Source organism: Linepithema humile, chromosome 1, assembly GCF_040581485.1.
Source record: "Linepithema humile isolate Giens D197 chromosome 1, Lhum_UNIL_v1.0, whole genome shotgun sequence".
Lineage (NCBI taxonomy): Eukaryota > Metazoa > Arthropoda > Insecta > Hymenoptera > Formicidae > Linepithema > Linepithema humile.
The window spans coordinates 3472681-3492289 of record NC_090128.1 but is presented as its reverse complement, the minus strand read 5'-3'; the positions used below and the strand labels follow the sequence as shown (position 1 = coordinate 3492289).

General features: G+C 37.7%; 1 protein-coding gene across 10 annotated transcripts in view; it reads left to right on the top strand.

Annotated features, from left to right (window-relative positions):
* Sh (Potassium voltage-gated channel protein Shaker) overlaps positions 1-16491 on the top strand; it is a 107151-nt gene extending 90660 nt beyond the window's left edge. For 9 of the 10 annotated variants that reach the window (XM_012370843.2, XM_012370842.2, XM_012370846.2 and 6 more), the window contains 3 exons: positions 2481-2671; positions 2823-2990; positions 3070-16491. In XM_012370843.2, the coding sequence (XP_012226266.1) occupies positions 2481-2671; positions 2823-2983 (352 nt within the window). In that variant the 3' untranslated portion in view covers positions 2984-2990; positions 3070-16491. Of the gene's footprint in view, positions 1-2480; positions 2672-2822; positions 2991-3069 lie in introns of those variants that run through there. The other variant, XM_067346979.1, reaches the window with a different exon arrangement.
* The last annotated feature ends 3118 nt before the right edge of the window (positions 16492-19609 follow it).

Below are 19609 nucleotides of genomic sequence, written 5' to 3'. Positions count from 1 at the left end.
TTGATTCTATTCAAATCTATCCGCATCTTATCGAGAGCTCCAATCCGTTTTCTTCGGTTCCGTGACTTGGCTTTACAGTTCCCTGCGTGTGTGCTTTTCCAAAAAAGGGTCCCCTGAATTTTGATTTTGCGATTTCTTTTTTATGAGAAGGATAAAAAAAATGCATGCGTCCTTGCCTGACGATTGCTCAGCATGCGATTGTCCAGACTATTATCATTAACAACAGTCACGATTATTATTATGGAACGTTATTTTTTTTTTTTGGCTCCCATTTCTTCTCATGATTATGCTATCGTCATTTATTATGATCACCATCATGTCATGGTTCACGGAGGCCCATTAGTACAGTGATACCTTTGCGGGAATGATCTTTTTTTTTTTTTTTGCAACTACAATGTAATGCCTCGATCACTTTTAATGGCTGTTTTTACTTTAACCGAATAGACGTAGACCGAGTTGCCCGTCCATCTACGAAGAGTACGAACCTGCTGTATCGATACTTAAATACCAGTGAAAAGTTCACGTCCAATCGCTCTATGATTAACCGACGAATTTGCCCTTTTAATTTGATCGACGATCTCCAATCTCGGCGGAAATTAAAGTGCATCGTTCTTTCGATACTTTTGTGCAAAATACGTGCGACTGCTTTCTTATCAACAACGGAGAATTTTTCGCCATTCTGTTTGACGAAAATTAATTTTTTTTTGCTATCCGACTTTTAAACAGTCTTAAAAATGTAGAAAACTGTACGCGGAAAAAATATGGGCACAAAAGGGTGAACAATGAGCTTTTCGTTAGTATTTGAGCAGCGTATTACTGATGTCGGAGTATATTTGACTCGATCGATTCGTACGGTGGGCGAGAGCTGCAATTGAACTTACGACTCGCACATAATCTAATTGGTGCCGTGTCGCAAATGCCGGTTCAGAGGCGGAAAAAGCTTGGCCGAATTAATTTGTATGATAATTAAGTGGAACGTTAAAATTAAAAAATAAAGATATGCTTGTTTTTACAATTTACTCTAAAAAGTTATTAACTTCACAATATTTCAATTTGTTGACTTAAATCTAATTTGGAAAATTTGATTTAATACTTATTTGTTTATTTTAATATTTAAAACTTTCTGATTGTATTTAATTGCTGATTCCATAAAATTATATATATATATTTTTTTGATAACAATATAAGCGACAATACAATTTTTAATACAATTTTTGTAATATTAAACTGGATATTTGTGAAATGTATCGAGCTACTTTTATGCAGCCCGCTAATAACGATGTTCATAATTTGTCACGCCTCTTTAGCACACAACGAGAGTAACTATTTTAACATATTTCATCTATGGAAGAGAAGAATGATACTCGATTGCCTTGTCCTTGACGCAAACTCAAAGCACCCATTCGGTCAAGTATCCGCTATAATGACACGGTTTGTGACGCGTTTTTTCAGTGAGCTGACAGCGCAACGTGTTTTGTCTAACACATGCAAGACATTACGGATAAACTACTTTTTAGCGAGTCTCCACTTAAGTTCTCTAGTCTAGTTTAGAGTGCCCGCTTATACTAGACACGCGTCGTGCTGTACCTACGTATGGTCGAGAACGTATGAAATTATCGCGTAGCGTTGGCAGGAATAAGAAATTGAAAAAATCAGTTATAAAAAATTTATTAACATATATTAAAAAAACTGGTTTCTCTTTCACTGCAAATTTATTGACGAGATAAAGTATATTCGGGTGAATCAGTTGAAGACTTCTATATAACATATTCAGATTTATATTTCTAAGAGAAATAAAACTCGCGAGACAAAATATGATCGAAAGAAAAAACGGTGATCACATTTTGAACACGCAAAAGAATTATTTATTGGGTACTGTAGATTTTTATATATTATTATATTATTTTATATATGCAGTTAAAAGATATAACAAAATGAAAGAATTCAAACGAAAGTACAGGGTTTTGTTAATTACACTAAGCGGTTAATGCGTAAGAATAATATTCTTTTCTTAAGCTCAGAATTAATCTAAAGCTGTATAAAGTTTCTAATCTTGAAATCTGTAGCTTCATATTAATCCTGAGCTTAAGAAGAAAAGAAGTATGACACTCTGCACTATGATCAATCTGCCCGCTCGAAATATAACGGTATCTGAATCGCGGGCGTCACTTCAGATACTGCTGTTAACGATCTAGTGTGTTATATAGAAGTCTGTGGTTGAACATGCAGCGGACAGGGTTGGTGTGCAGCGTTCCGTGGCGTCCACTATCGTTTAGCATTCCGCCAACGCACGCGGACGATCGTTATGTATATCTATAGGAGCCTCCAGTACCGCATAAGTAGCGCCACACTCTCGACACGCCACACAATTATAGAAACACCACACCTCGCACCGAGTTTGAAGTTTGCGTATCACCGCCTCCCAAGCCTCCAGCGTGACCCCAGTGTCTGATGCGGCATCGCCCGCTTGATTGTTGCAGGCCCGTGGGAGTCTGGGGGAAGATCGTGGGCTCGTTGTGCGCGATCGCCGGTGTCCTAACGATCGCCCTGCCTGTCCCCGTAATCGTCTCCAATTTCAACTACTTCTATCATCGTGAGACTGACCAGGAGGAGATGCAGTCGCAGAACTTCAATCACGTGACCAGCTGTCCATATCTTCCTGGCACTTTAGGTACGTCGCAGCGGTTCCCTTTGGAGAGTGTTTTCGAATAAAAATTATTGAAAGTACATTATTTATTATTATTATTGAAAGTAGATGGAAATATTAAATATTTAAACAAAAAGAGATGTTGAGGAAAACGCGTGCTCGTGCAATTTCGCAGGTCTGAAGAAGATCTCGATGTCCGAGTCCTCGTCGGATATAATGGAGCTGGAGGAGGGTACTCTGTTCACTCATCCGGAGATTACTAAGAAGTCAAATTGCAACCCTCGCCACAATAATAATATCAATCCAGCCTGCATGAGCATCGAGACTGACGTCTGACTACTAGGTATGCATTGTACTCGGCCGAGATATCGGTATCGCGGTACATATCGGTATCCTTATTTCGCCTTTGAAACCGTTTCCAGTGAAGGAGACGGTGGCAGCGTGGTGGCCGTTGCTGGGCCAGTTGTTGAAAAGCAACTGCTGCTCCTTGCGGTGCCTGACGTAGGCCTCCTTCACACGTCGTCGTAGTCGTTAGCGGCTGGCGCCCAGCGTGTCGCCCGCCAGCCTGTCCAGCCAGGTCCATCAGTACGAGGGGCGTCTCGGGGGTCAGGATCGCGATCAGGGATTAACAGGGGAACCGCGATCCTCCGATCAGGTGCTTCTTCCATCCGGGACGGGTTGCGAGATACGGAAGAGAGGTGGGGTGGGCCCAGAGTGTGCGAGAGAGAGAGTGTGTGTGTGTGCGAGAGAAAGAAAGAGAGAGAGAAAGAGAGAGAGAGAGAGATAGAGAGTGAGAGAACGGGGAAAACGAATCTACCCCTGCTCTCGAAACGTGTTGTCACCTTCCCCACCATCTCCTAATGCAGAAAGCTTGCGCCCCATGTAAGGACCCACGTGCGAACGAAGGGGACGGGATAATTCCTCGCTCGCGCGCGCGGGCGTGTGTGCGCGCGTGCGGCCCGAAACCCCCACACCACCGACTCCAGTGTTCAAAACAAAAAAAAAAAAATATAAAAATAAACAAATGACACCGAAGAAACATCATGGCGTCTTCGAACAGGCGCCGTCGTGTGTCCCCTCCCCTTGTCACTGCGGGCTCCTCCGGCTTCTGTTAGCGGACGAGTGAGACGGGAAAGGGGGGAGCCGGTAGGCGATGGAAGCAACGGGGGATCGTACCAGATAATACTATATTAATTATTATTCGATACAATTAATCGAGTACCGTACACGTAGGGCGAGGGTAAGTTAACAAACGTGCGTTTTACGATTAATCGCGAGTGCGGACGAGGACACTTGGAAGACGCTGATTGTGGCGAACGGAGAACGACGGACAAGCTCGCGAAGAAAGCATCAAGGACGAAGGACCGAAGGACATTCACAGAGGCAGAGGAAGAGAGAGAGAGAGAGAGAGAAAGAGAGAAAGAGCGAGCGAGACAAAGAGAGAGACAAAGAACGTCTCGTGCGGCGGAAAGACTGTTCTGTTTCCTTTTCGTCTTTTTTTTTTTTTTTTAAATCAAGGATACCAAGTAAGCCAATTTTCGTATCTAATTACCATTATACGGTACATTATTAATGCGAGACGATTGGGTAACGCGATTCATTTTTCCGACTTGTTACATTCGCGCACCTGCACATGTAAATATATTTACACAAGTGCCGATAAAGTGTTAAAGGTCGAAGTCGCGAATGGCGTCTTGATTACTTCAAGATGATAGGGAAACTAATTTATTGATAACGTCCGTTCATGATGGTTAGATATCTGCGAAAATGACGACGCAAGCGACTTCGATGATGTCGATATGGCTGCGAAAATTATTCTACTAATGTCGGACTGCGCCCTCGCTGCTTGAAATCGCTAAAATTATTTAATGTAGCGTGGAAAATAATCTAGTTATAACGAAAAATCAAAGCATTACTTAAACTAATCGCCATTTTTTAAGAGAAATTGTTTATCGACGTCCAAATTACAGCACAACGTTACTGTTATGATTAAAATCTCGTATCGTATGTACGAATTGTCTGTTTACACTTATACGAAACATCCGAAACGGAAACGGGAAATAGAAATTAGTGTCCAGCATTAAGTGACGAGGGTGTATGTCCGTCCGGATAGCGAATTTAGAGAGGATTCTCGATAGATCGAATATAAAGATCGGCGCCGGTGCGAGCGATTGTAACGATAAGATGCGTCCGAAAAATCAAAATCCGAAGATGTCTGCCGATGGCGCGCGTTTACGCCCAAATCACATTCTCAGCCTTTCGATGCGTACGGTTTGACATTTCTGTCTTCGATGTATGCAATAACGACTTCTCGAGCATCGTGGGTGATTGCTTGCACCAGGAGCAGAATAATGGATGGTGACGATTAGCATGCATAAGTATGAAAGTACGCGTGTGTTAGAAATAGCTCATATATCGCGTTCTTCGTCTTTATCGAAGCTCAAGGATCAAAGGAAATCACTGTGCGATTCCTTACGGAACTAAATTTTGATTCTCGTCTCGAAGCTGCCAGAGGCATCCCTTTGATAACGGAGAATAAAAACTCGAAACAAAAGTAAAATGTCGGGGGAAAAAAAAAGCGTTACGATAGCTGTTACGGCGTTCCTCTTCCTCTTCTGTGAATAAAATTTTTACGGTTTCTCAGTGTTCTATATAAAAGTGGTTTATAACTTTAGAAAACGATGTTTTATGTTGCACGACGCGTTTAGATGTTGACGATAAAAGGAAGATCTTGGGCTTTAAGTTAAACAGCGAGGATAATCCGTATCAAAGAGGAAGAGGAAGGCACATGGTATCGAGACAAGCTTTATTGTTCGAAGAACGAATTGGCACGCCAATCGATCCTCGCACCTAATCTTCCCAGAGAGACTTTACTAAATCTCTTCGTCTCAAAGTTTCACCTCTTTTCCGTACGACGAAAGCACGTCGCAGAATCGCCAAGACTGCCATTACATCGCTCTCGATTTATATTGCGCCAAGGAGTTCACCCCAGGTATATCCTGCGGAGCCAAATCGATCCAATCCGATCTATCCTCGATGTGCTGATTCGATCTAAATCCGACGAGAACCAAAGTCGAGTCGCGGAGCGTACTTTCGCTTGCGTTCACTTTCGCTAGGACTCATGATTACAAGAGGAAAGGAATATATGTGTAAAAGAAAACGCAAGGTCCTCGTTCTACCTCCCAAAAGTTGCCGATTTTCGATCGTCGTTCGATGGAGAGAGAGAGAGAGAAAAAAAAACGAAGCAGGGGTAAACCTTTTCAGTATCCATTCACCGTATATTGTGCGTTAGTTTTCATCGGTTGGCATATGTTAAAGATTTAAGCTTTGTTATTAGTAAGAGCTAATTAAAAAATTTATAAAGTGATGGTTTTACTTAGATCACTATACTTAGTTTGGTACTGAAAGAGTTAACTGATGCCGTTTAGAATAAAAAAAAAAGGACGCAAGGACGTGTGATTTAAAAAGCCGATGCATAATGAAGAGACGAAACGAGATGTAAGAGCAAGAAGCAAATAATTAGTCTGCCAATATTAATGTAAAGAATACAGAAGTAGTTGCCGATAACACGTGAGAAAATAGATGTTATTGAACGACAAAATCCAACGGAATAGTCCCAATCTCATTATTGTCAAATGTAAACGTGAGCAAATAACGGATATTTAGAGAAGGCGTTTTATTAGAAAATAGACCACGATCGAGAGGTCAGATGTATAGAGTATCCTCCGCCTTTTAGGATGGAAATAGTTTCGCACCGTAATTGGCTGGAGAAAAGGTGTGCTGACCGCATTATATTCGCGATATATCTACTCTGTATTCGCTGTTCGATGTATCGTTCATTGTTTGCTCGTAATCGGCGACTGGCGACGCCAGTTTACGCTTCTTGTTCTTATATTTCATTTTGTGTCGGCCGTTTTAAGCGTGTAATCGATTACACGGCATACGATGAAGCAAGCAACCGACCCAAAAGAAAAAAAAAAGAAAGAGAAAATAATTAATTCGATTTCAGTAGATAATCTTAGAAACGATTTTAACAGACGGCTAATCTCGTCTTTTAATAAACACAAATGTCGACGATGGTGAAACTTTAGTCCATGCTATGAGAGAGACTGATTGCGAGAAAGAGAGAGAAAGAGTGGAACAAAAGAATGTGTGTGCGTGTGTGTGTGCGTATGTGTATGAAAGACAGCGGGAGATAATGAGATAAAGGTATAACGAGATATTATTGATACAATAATTACACGGAGGTTTACGTTACACGCTTTTAATACAATACTCGAACCTCTCGCCTCGCTGATTTAGTCCGAGAAAAGAAGTATAGAAGTAATAAAAAAAAAGAGCAAAGTATAAAAAACTACGCATCAAACTACCAGCCTAGCTAAAACCGAGAAAGAGGAAAAAAGAGAGAAAGGGAGAGAGAGAATGAGAGAGCGTGAGAGAGCGAGAGACAAGAGCGCGAAGAGATGTTCTATAAAACGATAAATTTATTATTACTACTACTGCTATTACTACTATCACTACTGCAACCACTACTACTATTACTACTATTACTATTACTTATCACTACTACTTACTATTACTATTAACTACTATTGCTACTACTATTACTACTACTGCTGCTACTACTACCGAACAAAAAAAAAACACGCTATGGTGAACGTATTTAGGTAAACGAGAAACTACTCCGCTAGGCAGCCAGTAGCCGTTAGAATACACGAAGATAGCCATTAGGTGGCGAACGACGTCTTTGTTGTTGCCGCGTCGGAATTATCGATAATAATCGTATCAAAATTCCAAGTCTCTGTAGAATCGATCGAGCCGAGGCGGTTGTACATAGTCGGTTAAATAAAAAAAAAACTCGGAAACTAGACCGCCATCAGATAGAGAAAACTATGAGAATACCAGACGCGTTGTTGTTCCGTTCGGTTTCCATCGGCAGACTTTCGTCGCCCGAAAACAAACGTGACGGGTGGAGCTTACATGACGAGCTTTTCAAAAATCTGTCCAAAGACACGGACAGATCTTTTATATCTCATTTCTTTTGTTCCGAAGATTATATTATACTTACTCAAAGAGCGCGGGTTGTATACTAATTAAATTATCTTCAACATTTTTATCTCATTCGAGTCATTAAACCAATTAAGCCGAAATTCGAAGATCAAGGTCTCACTGTCTCAAGAATTAATATCACAACACAAAATTACTTTTCCGGTTCTTTTGTTTGTCGTGGATTTAAATCGAAATTCAGGAATTGGATTTAATTAGTTATCTCTAAAATTCTCTTCTCGGTTTCCGAATCCGAAGTCGTCGTGCTAAAGTGAATCCCCGTAAATCCGTTGGACTTCCATTACGTTATGCCGTGTCTACTTTTAATTACGCGAACAAAGAAAGATGAGAGAAAACCAAACGAGGTGTCGCGGAAGCGTAACTTTCGATGTTCTGTTTGTGCACCGAGGCATGAAAAGGCTTTTGACGTCTTGCGGGGGGCGCAGGATGAGAGCGAGCGGGAGTAGTCGCCGATGTTCCTTAATGTAAAATTAAGTCAACCCGCATTCCCGGTGATAAAGGGAAGGGAACGTTTCTCTCTTACGCTCCTTTCCAGATCTATAAGAGTTGATGACGAAGCGATTACGAAGCTTCGAAGTGTCGAAGCGTTCCCTTCGCCGAGAATCCGGGAAAGAGATAGAAAAAGAAGGGGAGGACGAAGAGCGTGTATGAGCGTGTAAACGAAGGAAAAAGTAAAAGAGAGAAAGAGAAAGAAAGAATGAAAGTGTATGCATGAGAATGAATGAGAGGGAGAAAAAGAATTATACGGTGGTGAATTATGCGAGTCGAAGATGCATTCCGAAATAACTAGGTAACAATTAAAAAAAAAAGAGAGAGAGAGAACTAGTCTCGCTACAAAGCTAGAGTTATATTCCGCTGTCGCCATAGAACGAGATGATTCGTCGCTACTAATTAATTAACGCGAAAGAAGGAAACGCGAAGAAAAGCAAATCGTCGCACCATCGAGTTCCCTTTCTTGATTAACCAAAAGAAATAACTAATAATAATAATAGTAATAATAAAATAACGCGTATGGTAATCAGGCTGGGTAGGATATTACGAATATCATTATTCAAAGAAAATTAAAAAGCGAGTAATTAAAAACAGTTTAGAGTGCCGGCATCACTCTCGAGCATTCCCCGTCTCGCCAGCAGCTCTTCTCTGGATCGCCACGATCGATCTTTCCTTACCCGGTCGACGCAGAAATTATCGACTTAAAATAGCAATAAGCTGCGGAAATTAATCATCAGACGTCAAGCAAAAATAATTTGACCGCGAATTATTTCGCGGAGGAAAAGTCGATACGCGAAAGGCAAAATCGATCGCAGAGTATCCTCTCGCATTTAAAAAAAGGATAAGGGTATTACGGCGCGGGGAATGCTCGAACGCCGCTCGCAAAAAATAAAGAAAGGAGAAAAATAGTAAAAGAAGTTGATAGAGACAAGAAAAATATGAAGCAAGTGCGAGCGCTCGTAGATCGAGACGACCGCTTTCAAGTGATATATTTAGGTATTATATGGTCAGACGTTTTAAAGTTGCTGAAGAATAACGTAATGTAAGAATTAAAGCGAACATTTGTTATCACTCGGACGATGTTTTTGATGATTGATTTGTGCCGCGACGAGAGTATTACGTGTAAATGCATGTAGATATATCATATACAGGGTGAATCGTGAAACGCGGAGGTCGGTGGCAAAATTATGTTTCTCGGTGAGTTCGAGTTTATTTTATTTTGTTCGAAGCTGCTATTTATATCAAATTTCTGGACTCCCAATCACGTAACGACTCGCTGATCAAATGCTGCATTATATTTCCACTCGTTTTCCCGGCCGAAACTTTGTATCGATCCTCTTGGAAGAAAAATCGCGCCTTCAAATTCATCGAGGAATAAGTGCCTGCTACCGACTTCAATATTTGACGAAGTACCCTATATATCATGTACATGATATATAAATATATATACACCTGAGAGAGATATGTATATGTAATTGTAACGAATGCCGGGAGAAAACACGGGGCAGGTGAATCGCAGGAAAAAGAGATGAGGAAACACGTCGCTCGCAAACTTGCAAATGGGAGAAAAGTAATTCGTTTGCAAAGAGTAGAAAGTACTAATGTTACTATGTTTACATACATATGCAGAGATGCATACACACACAGAAATACATTCGCAGAATATGTCACACATGCGATACACTCACACACATAATACATAACGACATGATACATAATACAAGAATGACTTTCGAATAAGCTATTTAGTAGGCTAAATCTAAAGAAACTAAAAAGTATATAAAGAATTTGTAATGCGAGGGCTGCACACGGTGGCGGCCACCCCTGCCATTCTAGTCGGTCAGAATCCGTTTTGTGAATTAATTAAATTAATTAATTGATTGATCGAGGACTCGTTTATATAGTGTTGAGCACTGTTTTAAGTGCTTTTCATTTTTTGGCTGTGTGAAGCTTGTACTAACGTAATTTAATGGGGGAAAAGTCATCTAATTATCGTATCGACTTTGCGCAATCGCTCTCGAAACTTTTCCAAAAGACGAGGAAGGTATAAACCAAAAAAAAAAAAAAAAAAAATGCGTGAGAAGGAATGAACAAGAGATAAAGAAGATGAAATACAGAATTTTGTTGCACATCGAGATTGCGATGAAATGGAAGCGAAAGGCATGGAGAGAAAGTGAAACATTTCAATTGTGAAGGTTTATTAATAAAATTATTACTAAGTAAAGATAAATAATAATAAAAAAAATAGTAATAACGAGTAATGAGTAATAAAAACTAATGGAAATATATTAATGATAACCGATAAGTCACGAACGCCACGTTTCCCTCGATACGTTAAATGTATATTATATGATTCCGCATCTCCGTTTGTACGCATTTTAACAAACTGAGCGAGAAAAAGAATACTAGAGGAGGAACAATGAAAAATAATAAGCGAATTACGACAGGATACATTTAATGATGTATAAAGACCAGAGGAACGGATACTATACTCTTAACGGTACTAGCTCACACAAATATCCTGCCGAGTTGCCCCGGGTTACGCTAAGAGCCACCTGGCCCGTTTTAACAAACAAACAAAAGATTTATTAAGTTTATAAGCGCTAAGAGGAGCTAAGCCCATCGCCTTATTCAGAATTAAACAAGAATTATAAGTAAAGAGAGAAGGAAAGAAAAATAAAAAACAAGGATAAAGAAAAGAGAATAGGAAGAAAAGTAGGAAAGAGAAAAGAAGGAAATGAAGAAAGAGAGAAAAAAGGATAAAGAAAAGAAAGATAGGAGAAAAATAAGCTATAGGAAGTTGATAATGGAGCAAGAAAAGGCAGCATGTAACACATATAATCTATTTTTTGCCTGCGCCAAATATGATCCTACGAAATAATTATTATGATTAAAAAAAGGAAAATGGAGAACCGCTAATTTTTCTAACGATCCCGCGAAAGCCGCCAGGAGACAACCGATGTCCTACGTCCTCCGACGGCGATTTTTTGTAAAGCCACTATTTCTATATTGCGTCCCGTCGAGAACCGGGAAAGAGAAAATTCAGCGTAATCATTTGCCGATTTCAGCGAGAACGCGCGATCAGAGAAGAAAAAAAAACAAGTTGCAATGCACGAGACTCGGCAATGATTTTGTCTAACTAAGAAGAGATACGACTGTGATATAACAATTTTATATTTCTTTAAATTGTTAGATAAATGAATTTTTAGAATTTATTTGAAGCTTTGCTAAACAAACAACAAATAAATCGATCTTTTCTCAGATTTTCAAAGATTCGCAAATTTTTATTTTTATATAAATCCAGTCGCAGATTTCTCAATGCTTCAAGTGATCTAAATTTTTGGCCGTCAATCGGCCATCAATTTAACCATCAATTCTGAATTGTTATTTCTTCTTATATATGCGGGATTCATTATCGTGACTCGTGCATTTTTTGTGATAAATTGAGAACTGACGGAGTCAAGTTCCGTTAGCCAGGTATCAAGGCACTCAGAGCAACGATTAATATCGATCTTATTTGTACGATAAGTCAGTTTCGTTCATTACACTTGAAAGAGACACTACGAAAATTCACGTGCAATACACTCGAATGCATTTGTAGCTTTAAAGAAAGCTTTAAAGGAATGCTTTAAAGGAAGTAAACAAATAAAAAAAGGCTGCTCCCCCGATTATTAATAATTAACTCTTTGGAAATAATCGCGCAGTTCATAGGTGAATGAAGCTTACGTCTCGTTATTACGCCATATTCGGAACTTTCGAAATGTAGCAATAGATAATTTATACAAAGTATTATCTGCGTTTTTCTCCTTTTTAAAATTCCTTTACGTCCAATTTTAAGCGCGTAATTGAATTCAAGTTTCACATAAAGCATGAGCGCATGAGCTAATGATACGAAGTTACGTCGACTCGCGCAAATTAGGATCGCCATTAGTGAGTTATTGATAATAGCGAATCATTTGAAATTGGAAGTGAGAGGATCGGAGGGGGGGAAATATATAATGAAGGAACCGAGAAGGAGGATTTACAGAAAGTATTAGATTCGGAGGAAGTTACGCGTGCTGGAATATCATGACAAGCATATCCAATAATACCAACACCAAGGAATATTCGTGAAAAAAAGGAAGACTAGAAGTTTCTGATTGTTTGTTAAAGCAAGATCGTGAGCGAGAAATAAATAGAAATCCTTTTATATTGTATATGAAAAGAGATGGAATTTGTTACAAGTTGAAACACACGGGTGCATTGTTACATGTACGACTCATCAGAATTATGTTCCTTTCGTCGGAAATCACGAAGAAAGTTGATGAGGGCTATATACAGTTTTCGAGGATAAGCATGACGAGAATCGCGATTTAAGAATCGAGATCCGTTGGGACGAAACGATCCTTATCCACTAGCTGTACATTAAGGGCAGCTGTGTAGTGCTCATATAGTTCGTTTGTTAATGTTTCAGATACTTTATTAAATGTTGAATATAAAGTGTACTGCGAGACATTCCTTGTTTGCGCCGGAACCAATTTCAAGTCTTTAACCCTTTATAGATTCTAAACACTTCAGACTTAATGTGATTTAAAGATGCATTGTTTAGCGACGAGTGTGCAACGCGCTCGTTATACAAGACATACAGATTAATTTTGGAAATTTTTATTTAACTTAATTATGTTGGAAAAGGTAAATTATAATTTCTAAGATTTAATCCAAATACGTATGTTATGCAAATTGAAGACTTAGACCCGTATTTATAGTTCAATCTTATATAAATAAGTCAATGTTCAAGTTAATGCTTAAATATACCAAAAGGAAAACTTAAGCATTGATTCATTTGTAAGATTGGACCATGAATATAGGCTTTAGATTATTATGAATACTAATTTCATAGGTTATAATTTTGAAGAAAGTATTGCCCTATAAAGGGTTAAAAAGCGAACACTCTTCACCCGTGTCAGTCGATTGGTTGGTCAACCGTTCATTAGCAATCATTAGAGTGTACATACATGTACAGGGTAATTCGGATGTACTCGCGAGAACTTTGGAAACCTATTGAATGGTTCAAAGATTTTGGTAGACTAAACATGAAAACCATTAATTAATTAATTGGTGAAAATAACTCTATATTCTAATTGACTAATTAATTAATGTCTTGCTTTGAGCAACTCAAGAAGCGCGCGAGGTTCTTAAGAGTATTCTCGGAAGACCCGATGCAAATAATTATAGTATACTTCAATAAAATTTTCTCATAAATCGTATTGGTGATTCGCGCGAGAAGATGAGAGGGAGGGAGGGAAGAAAACACGATAAATGTGTGAGGCGAATTCTGGAAGAATGGATATCAAACCGAGATATAGTTTTAATATCGTGCAAATTTCTCGTTTTTTTACCATTTGTTTAACTGTTTTTTATGTAATGTGAAAAAGTTAATTCGCAACTTCTTTTTGACAATTCATTAATTTGAAGTTAGTTGCTAATTGTTTTTTACAATTAACATCACAAGATGGAAGATTTTACTAATTTCGAGGATAGTGCAACTTGCGCGATTTAACCGTTTGATTGCTAAAGTATCGTTGATTCTGTGCCTCTCAATATATTTGCCTAAGATATATCATATGTGTGATCTTGTCTTTTTGTTATAAGATATTGTATAAATTTAAATTACATTCCTTAAACATAAAAATTCAAATTATGTGCACAATATTTTTACACACAATTCATTAAATTTGCTTATTGACTCTTAAATATTCTCATAACTAGGATCAAATATAAATTCCATCTTTGTTTCACACTAAGTTATTCCTAATTCATAAGAATTGAACAGTCGCCTTTAACGTTAAAAGTGCGCAGTAAAATATTTTAACAAAGATTCTCTCGCGCTCAAACGGTTAATCGGAAACTCTCCGATTCGCATAACTAAAGAGTTCTTCGCTGCCAATTAATTGTCGCTAATTAGAGATAGTCCGACGTCAAGCGATCGCTGATACGAAATCAAACGGGCGCTTAGCCATGCTGAGAATTCCCTGATCGCGAGCAAGGAAGAAAGTAAAAAGAATCGATTTCATACGAGTCACAAATTGATACAGTTTATTTTTTATGCGAGCGATATTGTTGGAAAAGCGTAAGTTAAGTGTTAAGTTTAGATTTCTAAATTCTTAATACAGGTGTTTTAAAGCTATGAATGTACAAATCAGTTCACCGCTAGCATTTCAATGTAATTCGAATGTGATCTTGTTGAGATTACAATGTGATACAATTGTAATTGGATCACACGAGATTGATTGTAATCCAGTTGTAATCTGATTGTGATTCAGTTTTTAATTCAATTGTGATCCGTGTGAAATCAGTCTAAAAGGGCAAAAAAATTCACGCGGCATCTCACTTCTGCTAATATTCGCAAAATATTGAAAGGATCGCGAATGATCCCGAGCCCTTTATAGAGATGGCAACGCGATATCGATAATTTTTCGGAAATCGATTTATTTCCATCTTTTAAAGTGGCAGAGTAATATCGGTATTCTAAACATATACATTTTTGCCACTTTTAATGCTAACAATGATGTTTTGAAAAATTAACTAAAAATATCGATTTTTGCCATCTCTATAAACCAAAACTGGAATTTATTTGCAACTTTCAACCGAACTGGATATCCACTGCATTTCCCTAAAACAGAGGATGTTCATTTTAAAAATCGAGCGAAAGTTGCAACTAAATCACAGTTTTGTTATAATAAATGGTAATGTAATATCGATAATCAGGAAATATATCGCGATAACTGGCAGGACCTCAATTTTTGCCACTCCAAGCCCGTATATACACGCCATGAGAAAGCGCTCACGAATAATTTATAACGTTTTATAAATAAATTGGCATATCAATTGTGAGAAAGAGCGAGAGAAAGAGAGAGAGAGAAAGAGAGAGCGAGAGAAAGAAAGAGAGAGAAAAAGAGCGATACCTTCCCTCCGAAACAGAAAACAAAAATGTAAAACGTATGTGAGTGACCAAGAAAAAATGTGTGTGGCAGAGAATGTGTGTGTGAATGAGACAGAGAGAAAGAGAAAAAATCGTAAAAATTATTATTCTCACTTCTTCATCGATGAACGCTCTGCTGGTTTGGAGCTGTAGTCATATCGTTAGTGTATAAGTCTGTATGTGACGATGTTAATTATTGTAATATAAAGGAGCAGGAGATAAATGACGCAAAAGAGAAATAACATACCAAGCCATTTACTACCACGGGAGGATCAACGCAGGATGATCAAATGGAAAGGAAGGGACGTGATATCATTTGTCTGGTATTACTGGGCATCTTTCGAAAAGAACAGTTTTTTTTATAAGCTGAAACTCTTTTTCCGATCCCCGCAACCATCACAAGCTCTCTTCTCCTTCGATCAATATTTTCATAATCGAGATGTAAAATTCTCTTTGTTTGCGTTGCGCGAGTTAAACCGCTTTTTGCAGAAGATAAAAGAGAGGCAGAGTAAGCATGAATGGATGAATGAGAGAGAGAGAGAGAGAGAGAGAGAGAGAGAGAGAGAGAATATGAGAGAATCTGAGAAAGGAATGCGCGAGAAAGAAAAATGACGAACGAAGGAGAAAGTACATGAGCATACGAGAGCAAGCGAGATTAGGTGAGAAAGAAAAAGAGAAAAAACAAAGAAAAAAGAATGCGAGAGAGAGAGAGAGAGAGAGAGAGAGAGAAATAAAGTATGAAAGAAAGAGAGAAAGCGAGAAACAGATGATACGAAGAAGCAATCGCACCTCGACCGAATTTAAATCTATAATTTCCTCTCACACCTCTGCGCAGTGTTTTGGGCCCTTCCGTCCAATACGCGATGTACTACTGTCATGATTTATTTAATTTTTGCAAGTCTACGTATATACAATAAAATTGTTATTGCTCTGAAACGATAAGTATGTAAAATATATATACTGTACATTTTGATCTTCGTTCTAAAAAAAGCATTATTAAGGTCTCGCTGGACCAGGATTCCTGCCGTCCTGGCGTGTGTTGTAATTGTATATGTACATATACATGCGTATTTTTTAATATCAGACGGTACTTTACTCGATAATTAGGATCGCTTATTAGAGGGTATGTATATTTATATATAAATATAAAGACAGATATATATGTGTATATAAATATATGTACGCATACGCGTGCACGTGCGCGAGCGCGCGCGCGCGAGTTCGTGCACGCGTGCACACATATTGCGCGATAAATGAGAGCGGCATTCCCGACGCCATTGTCTGCGATGAACGATCTTCGAAAGGAATAAAGCACTTTCACGTAGCAATGTGTTTTCATCGGCGTCACTTGTAACATCCTACAATTTTAACAACAATCCTCTAAAAGTATTGGTATCTTTGCATTTTTAGCTCCTTCATAATTCTAATTTTTATTCCCGTCCTAATCTTGAAAAAATTAGAACATGTAATATTTTGTAGATTTTTATGCTATGCCATAGAATTCTTACTGTTGGAATTTTTACAATTATAAAGAAATTATTTTAGTAGGTCAGCAGTAATATTATTTAATATGTTGCGTGATCTATTTACGAGTGATTTATAGTAGTGCCCGAGATTTAATTATTTTGAATTAAACATTCCTAAATTCTTATTATAGTCGCCTTAGAGTTAGAGATATTTTCAATTTAATTTTTTTAGAAAAATTTATCTACAGCTAAGTAGTTTATTATAAATTGATGGTATCACTGAATTTATCAGTTGAATTCTTAAATAAGTTTATTGAATATAATATATCAATGAGACAAAGTGCTATAAATATAATTTCAAAATTATATAGCCTTATTTAATTATATGAAGATAAAACGTTTTGTCGATAATTCACTGACAATGATAACTTATTTATTTAGGTCTATATGGTTGGCCTCCCCTCCCCCTAACGCAAATCGTGAAAACATTTATATATTCGGATTGTACATTGTTTGTACATGAATGTACTATGATTTTTATCGTTTGTACATTTTTCGTTAATTTAAAAAAAAATTACAAAGTTTTCGTAACTGTGCCAATGATAGTTAGCCCCCTCTATGTCGCAATTACGTCACGTAAACTATAACTTATGAATTTATCGTGCTTAATCGTTTGTATGTCGTTTGTACATTATTAATAATCGGTTAAATTTATAATTCCAACATTTGTTTTTGTTTAAAACGCAAGATAAATAATTTTTATTTGAATATGGCGGGTACGGAGTACGGAGCGGGTGCGCATGCGTGTGCGTGCGTATGCGCGCTTGTGTGTGCGTGCGTGTGTGTGCGCATGTATCATGTAGGTGTGTATGCGAGTGAGTGGTGGGTGTGTACGTGCGTATGTATACACAACAACACATCATATACCCACACATACGCACACACCCACTCACACACACAGCATACACATTAGACGGCATTATATCACGGCTATGTCATCACAGCATAGCAAAAGTTAAAAGTTAAGGCTCCTGGTCCCGTAGCCGTGAACTCCGCGTTGACAGTGGCGACATAATTGTGGTAGGAATAAAAACCTAGTCGAATTTACCTAGTCGATTTATTGTATAAGTAAATAGTGTAACAGTTTGACCTAATCAATTGATACGATAAAAGTAAATTACTGAATAACATACAAAATGCTAATTTATAATTCAAAAATTTGTTTACAAAAAAATAAACGCGATAAATACAGAATATATATAGCTTAGTACCGTTACCGACATGTCCATATGACAGAAATTCTCATGCAGCGTCTTAGGTGGAGAATCGATGAACTATTAGACGTGAAAAAATGACATGTTGACTACCCAATTTATTCTTGCGTGCCATTTCGTTAATATTCGTTAAATGTTAGTGCTGTGATATGTGACGTGTTCATGAAACCTGTAAAATTATCCGAAAACTGAGATTAGCAGGGAAAGCCCAACGTAGAAGGAGTATTTTCTACTCATACAGACAGCTGTCAACCGTGTGTTTTCTCGCATAATTAGGCTTCGCTTCACGGTTGATTTAACGATTGTTTATAACCTGTCAAGGAAAAAGCATAGTTTTCGGACAATTTTACAGGTGTCTTAAAGCGATCTAGAGTGTTACTTTGTTAAATTATCATTTTATTTAGAAATGGCATGCAAGAATTCTCGGCGTGTCATTTCTCGCTTCTGACGTCACGAATCTAATATGGCTGCGGTGACTACCCAGGAGCCTTAAAGACTTAAAATATCTCTAGACGAAAAATTATTAATTTTTAAGCTTTGTTCCCATTGAGACTTTCGATCAGCATCAATATTATCAAGTATAGAAAATCAGAAAAACTGTCGAAATTTCTTAAAATCTCCTAACATTGAAGAAATTGTCGATAATAATATTAATAATCAAATCAGTGATCAAAAATTAAGTGAGGAGAAAGAAAATGTAAAGAAAAGATGTAGTTATTATTACAAATCTGTGAACCAGATATTCGTCATCGTAACAATCGTATTAAAGATATTAAAAAATTAATGCTTTTAAAAAATGGTAATAACGTCAATCAACCGACTTTAATTGATAAACAACCCTATTTTGCCAAAAATACTTGTCCATTCGATTCTATAATACAAATATTATCCACAGCGGTTATGGATAAATTACAATATTTTACATCAATAGAATCAAATGCCAACAAGACAATGTAATTTATTCTTAATTTTATTAAAAGGGGATCATGTGCGAATATTTACCGATTGTTTAGTACGTGTACCAAGTACTAAATCAGCTTCTTTGATTGGTGTAGATTTTACACTAAACGATTTATACCTATCGGAGAAGCAGATTTAGTATTTGGTACGCGTACTAAACAATCGGTGTAAACTAAGCCATAGATGACTACATATATGACTACTGTAAACCTTAAAAGAGTGGAGATGAACAAAACATTGTGAAAAAAACATAGAGCAGCATTGCCAAGAGATGTCTACATTTGTTGCAACGACAAAGATTTTGATTGGCTAGCGATAATTATTTGTTTCGTAAAGCACGAACTAAAAACATTGTGAGGAAATCTATCTTTTCAAAATTGATTCAAATAATTTTTAATCATAATTAAAAGATTTCTATAAAAGGACCCCGCACAAACATTATGAAAAGTGGCCATTGGTTAAATTCGCCGAAATTGCAGTATCATTTATTGATGCTGATCGAAAGTCTCAATGGGAACGAAGCTTAAAATTAATAGTTTTTCGTCTAGAGATATTTTAAAAGTCTTTAACTTTTAACTTTTGCTATGCTGTGATGACATAGTCGTGATATAATGCCGGCTAATGTGTATGCTGGGTGTGTGCGTATGTGTGGGTATATGCTGTGTGTTGTGTATACACACGCACGTACACACCCACCACTCACTCGCATAAACACCTACACGATACATGCAGCACACACACG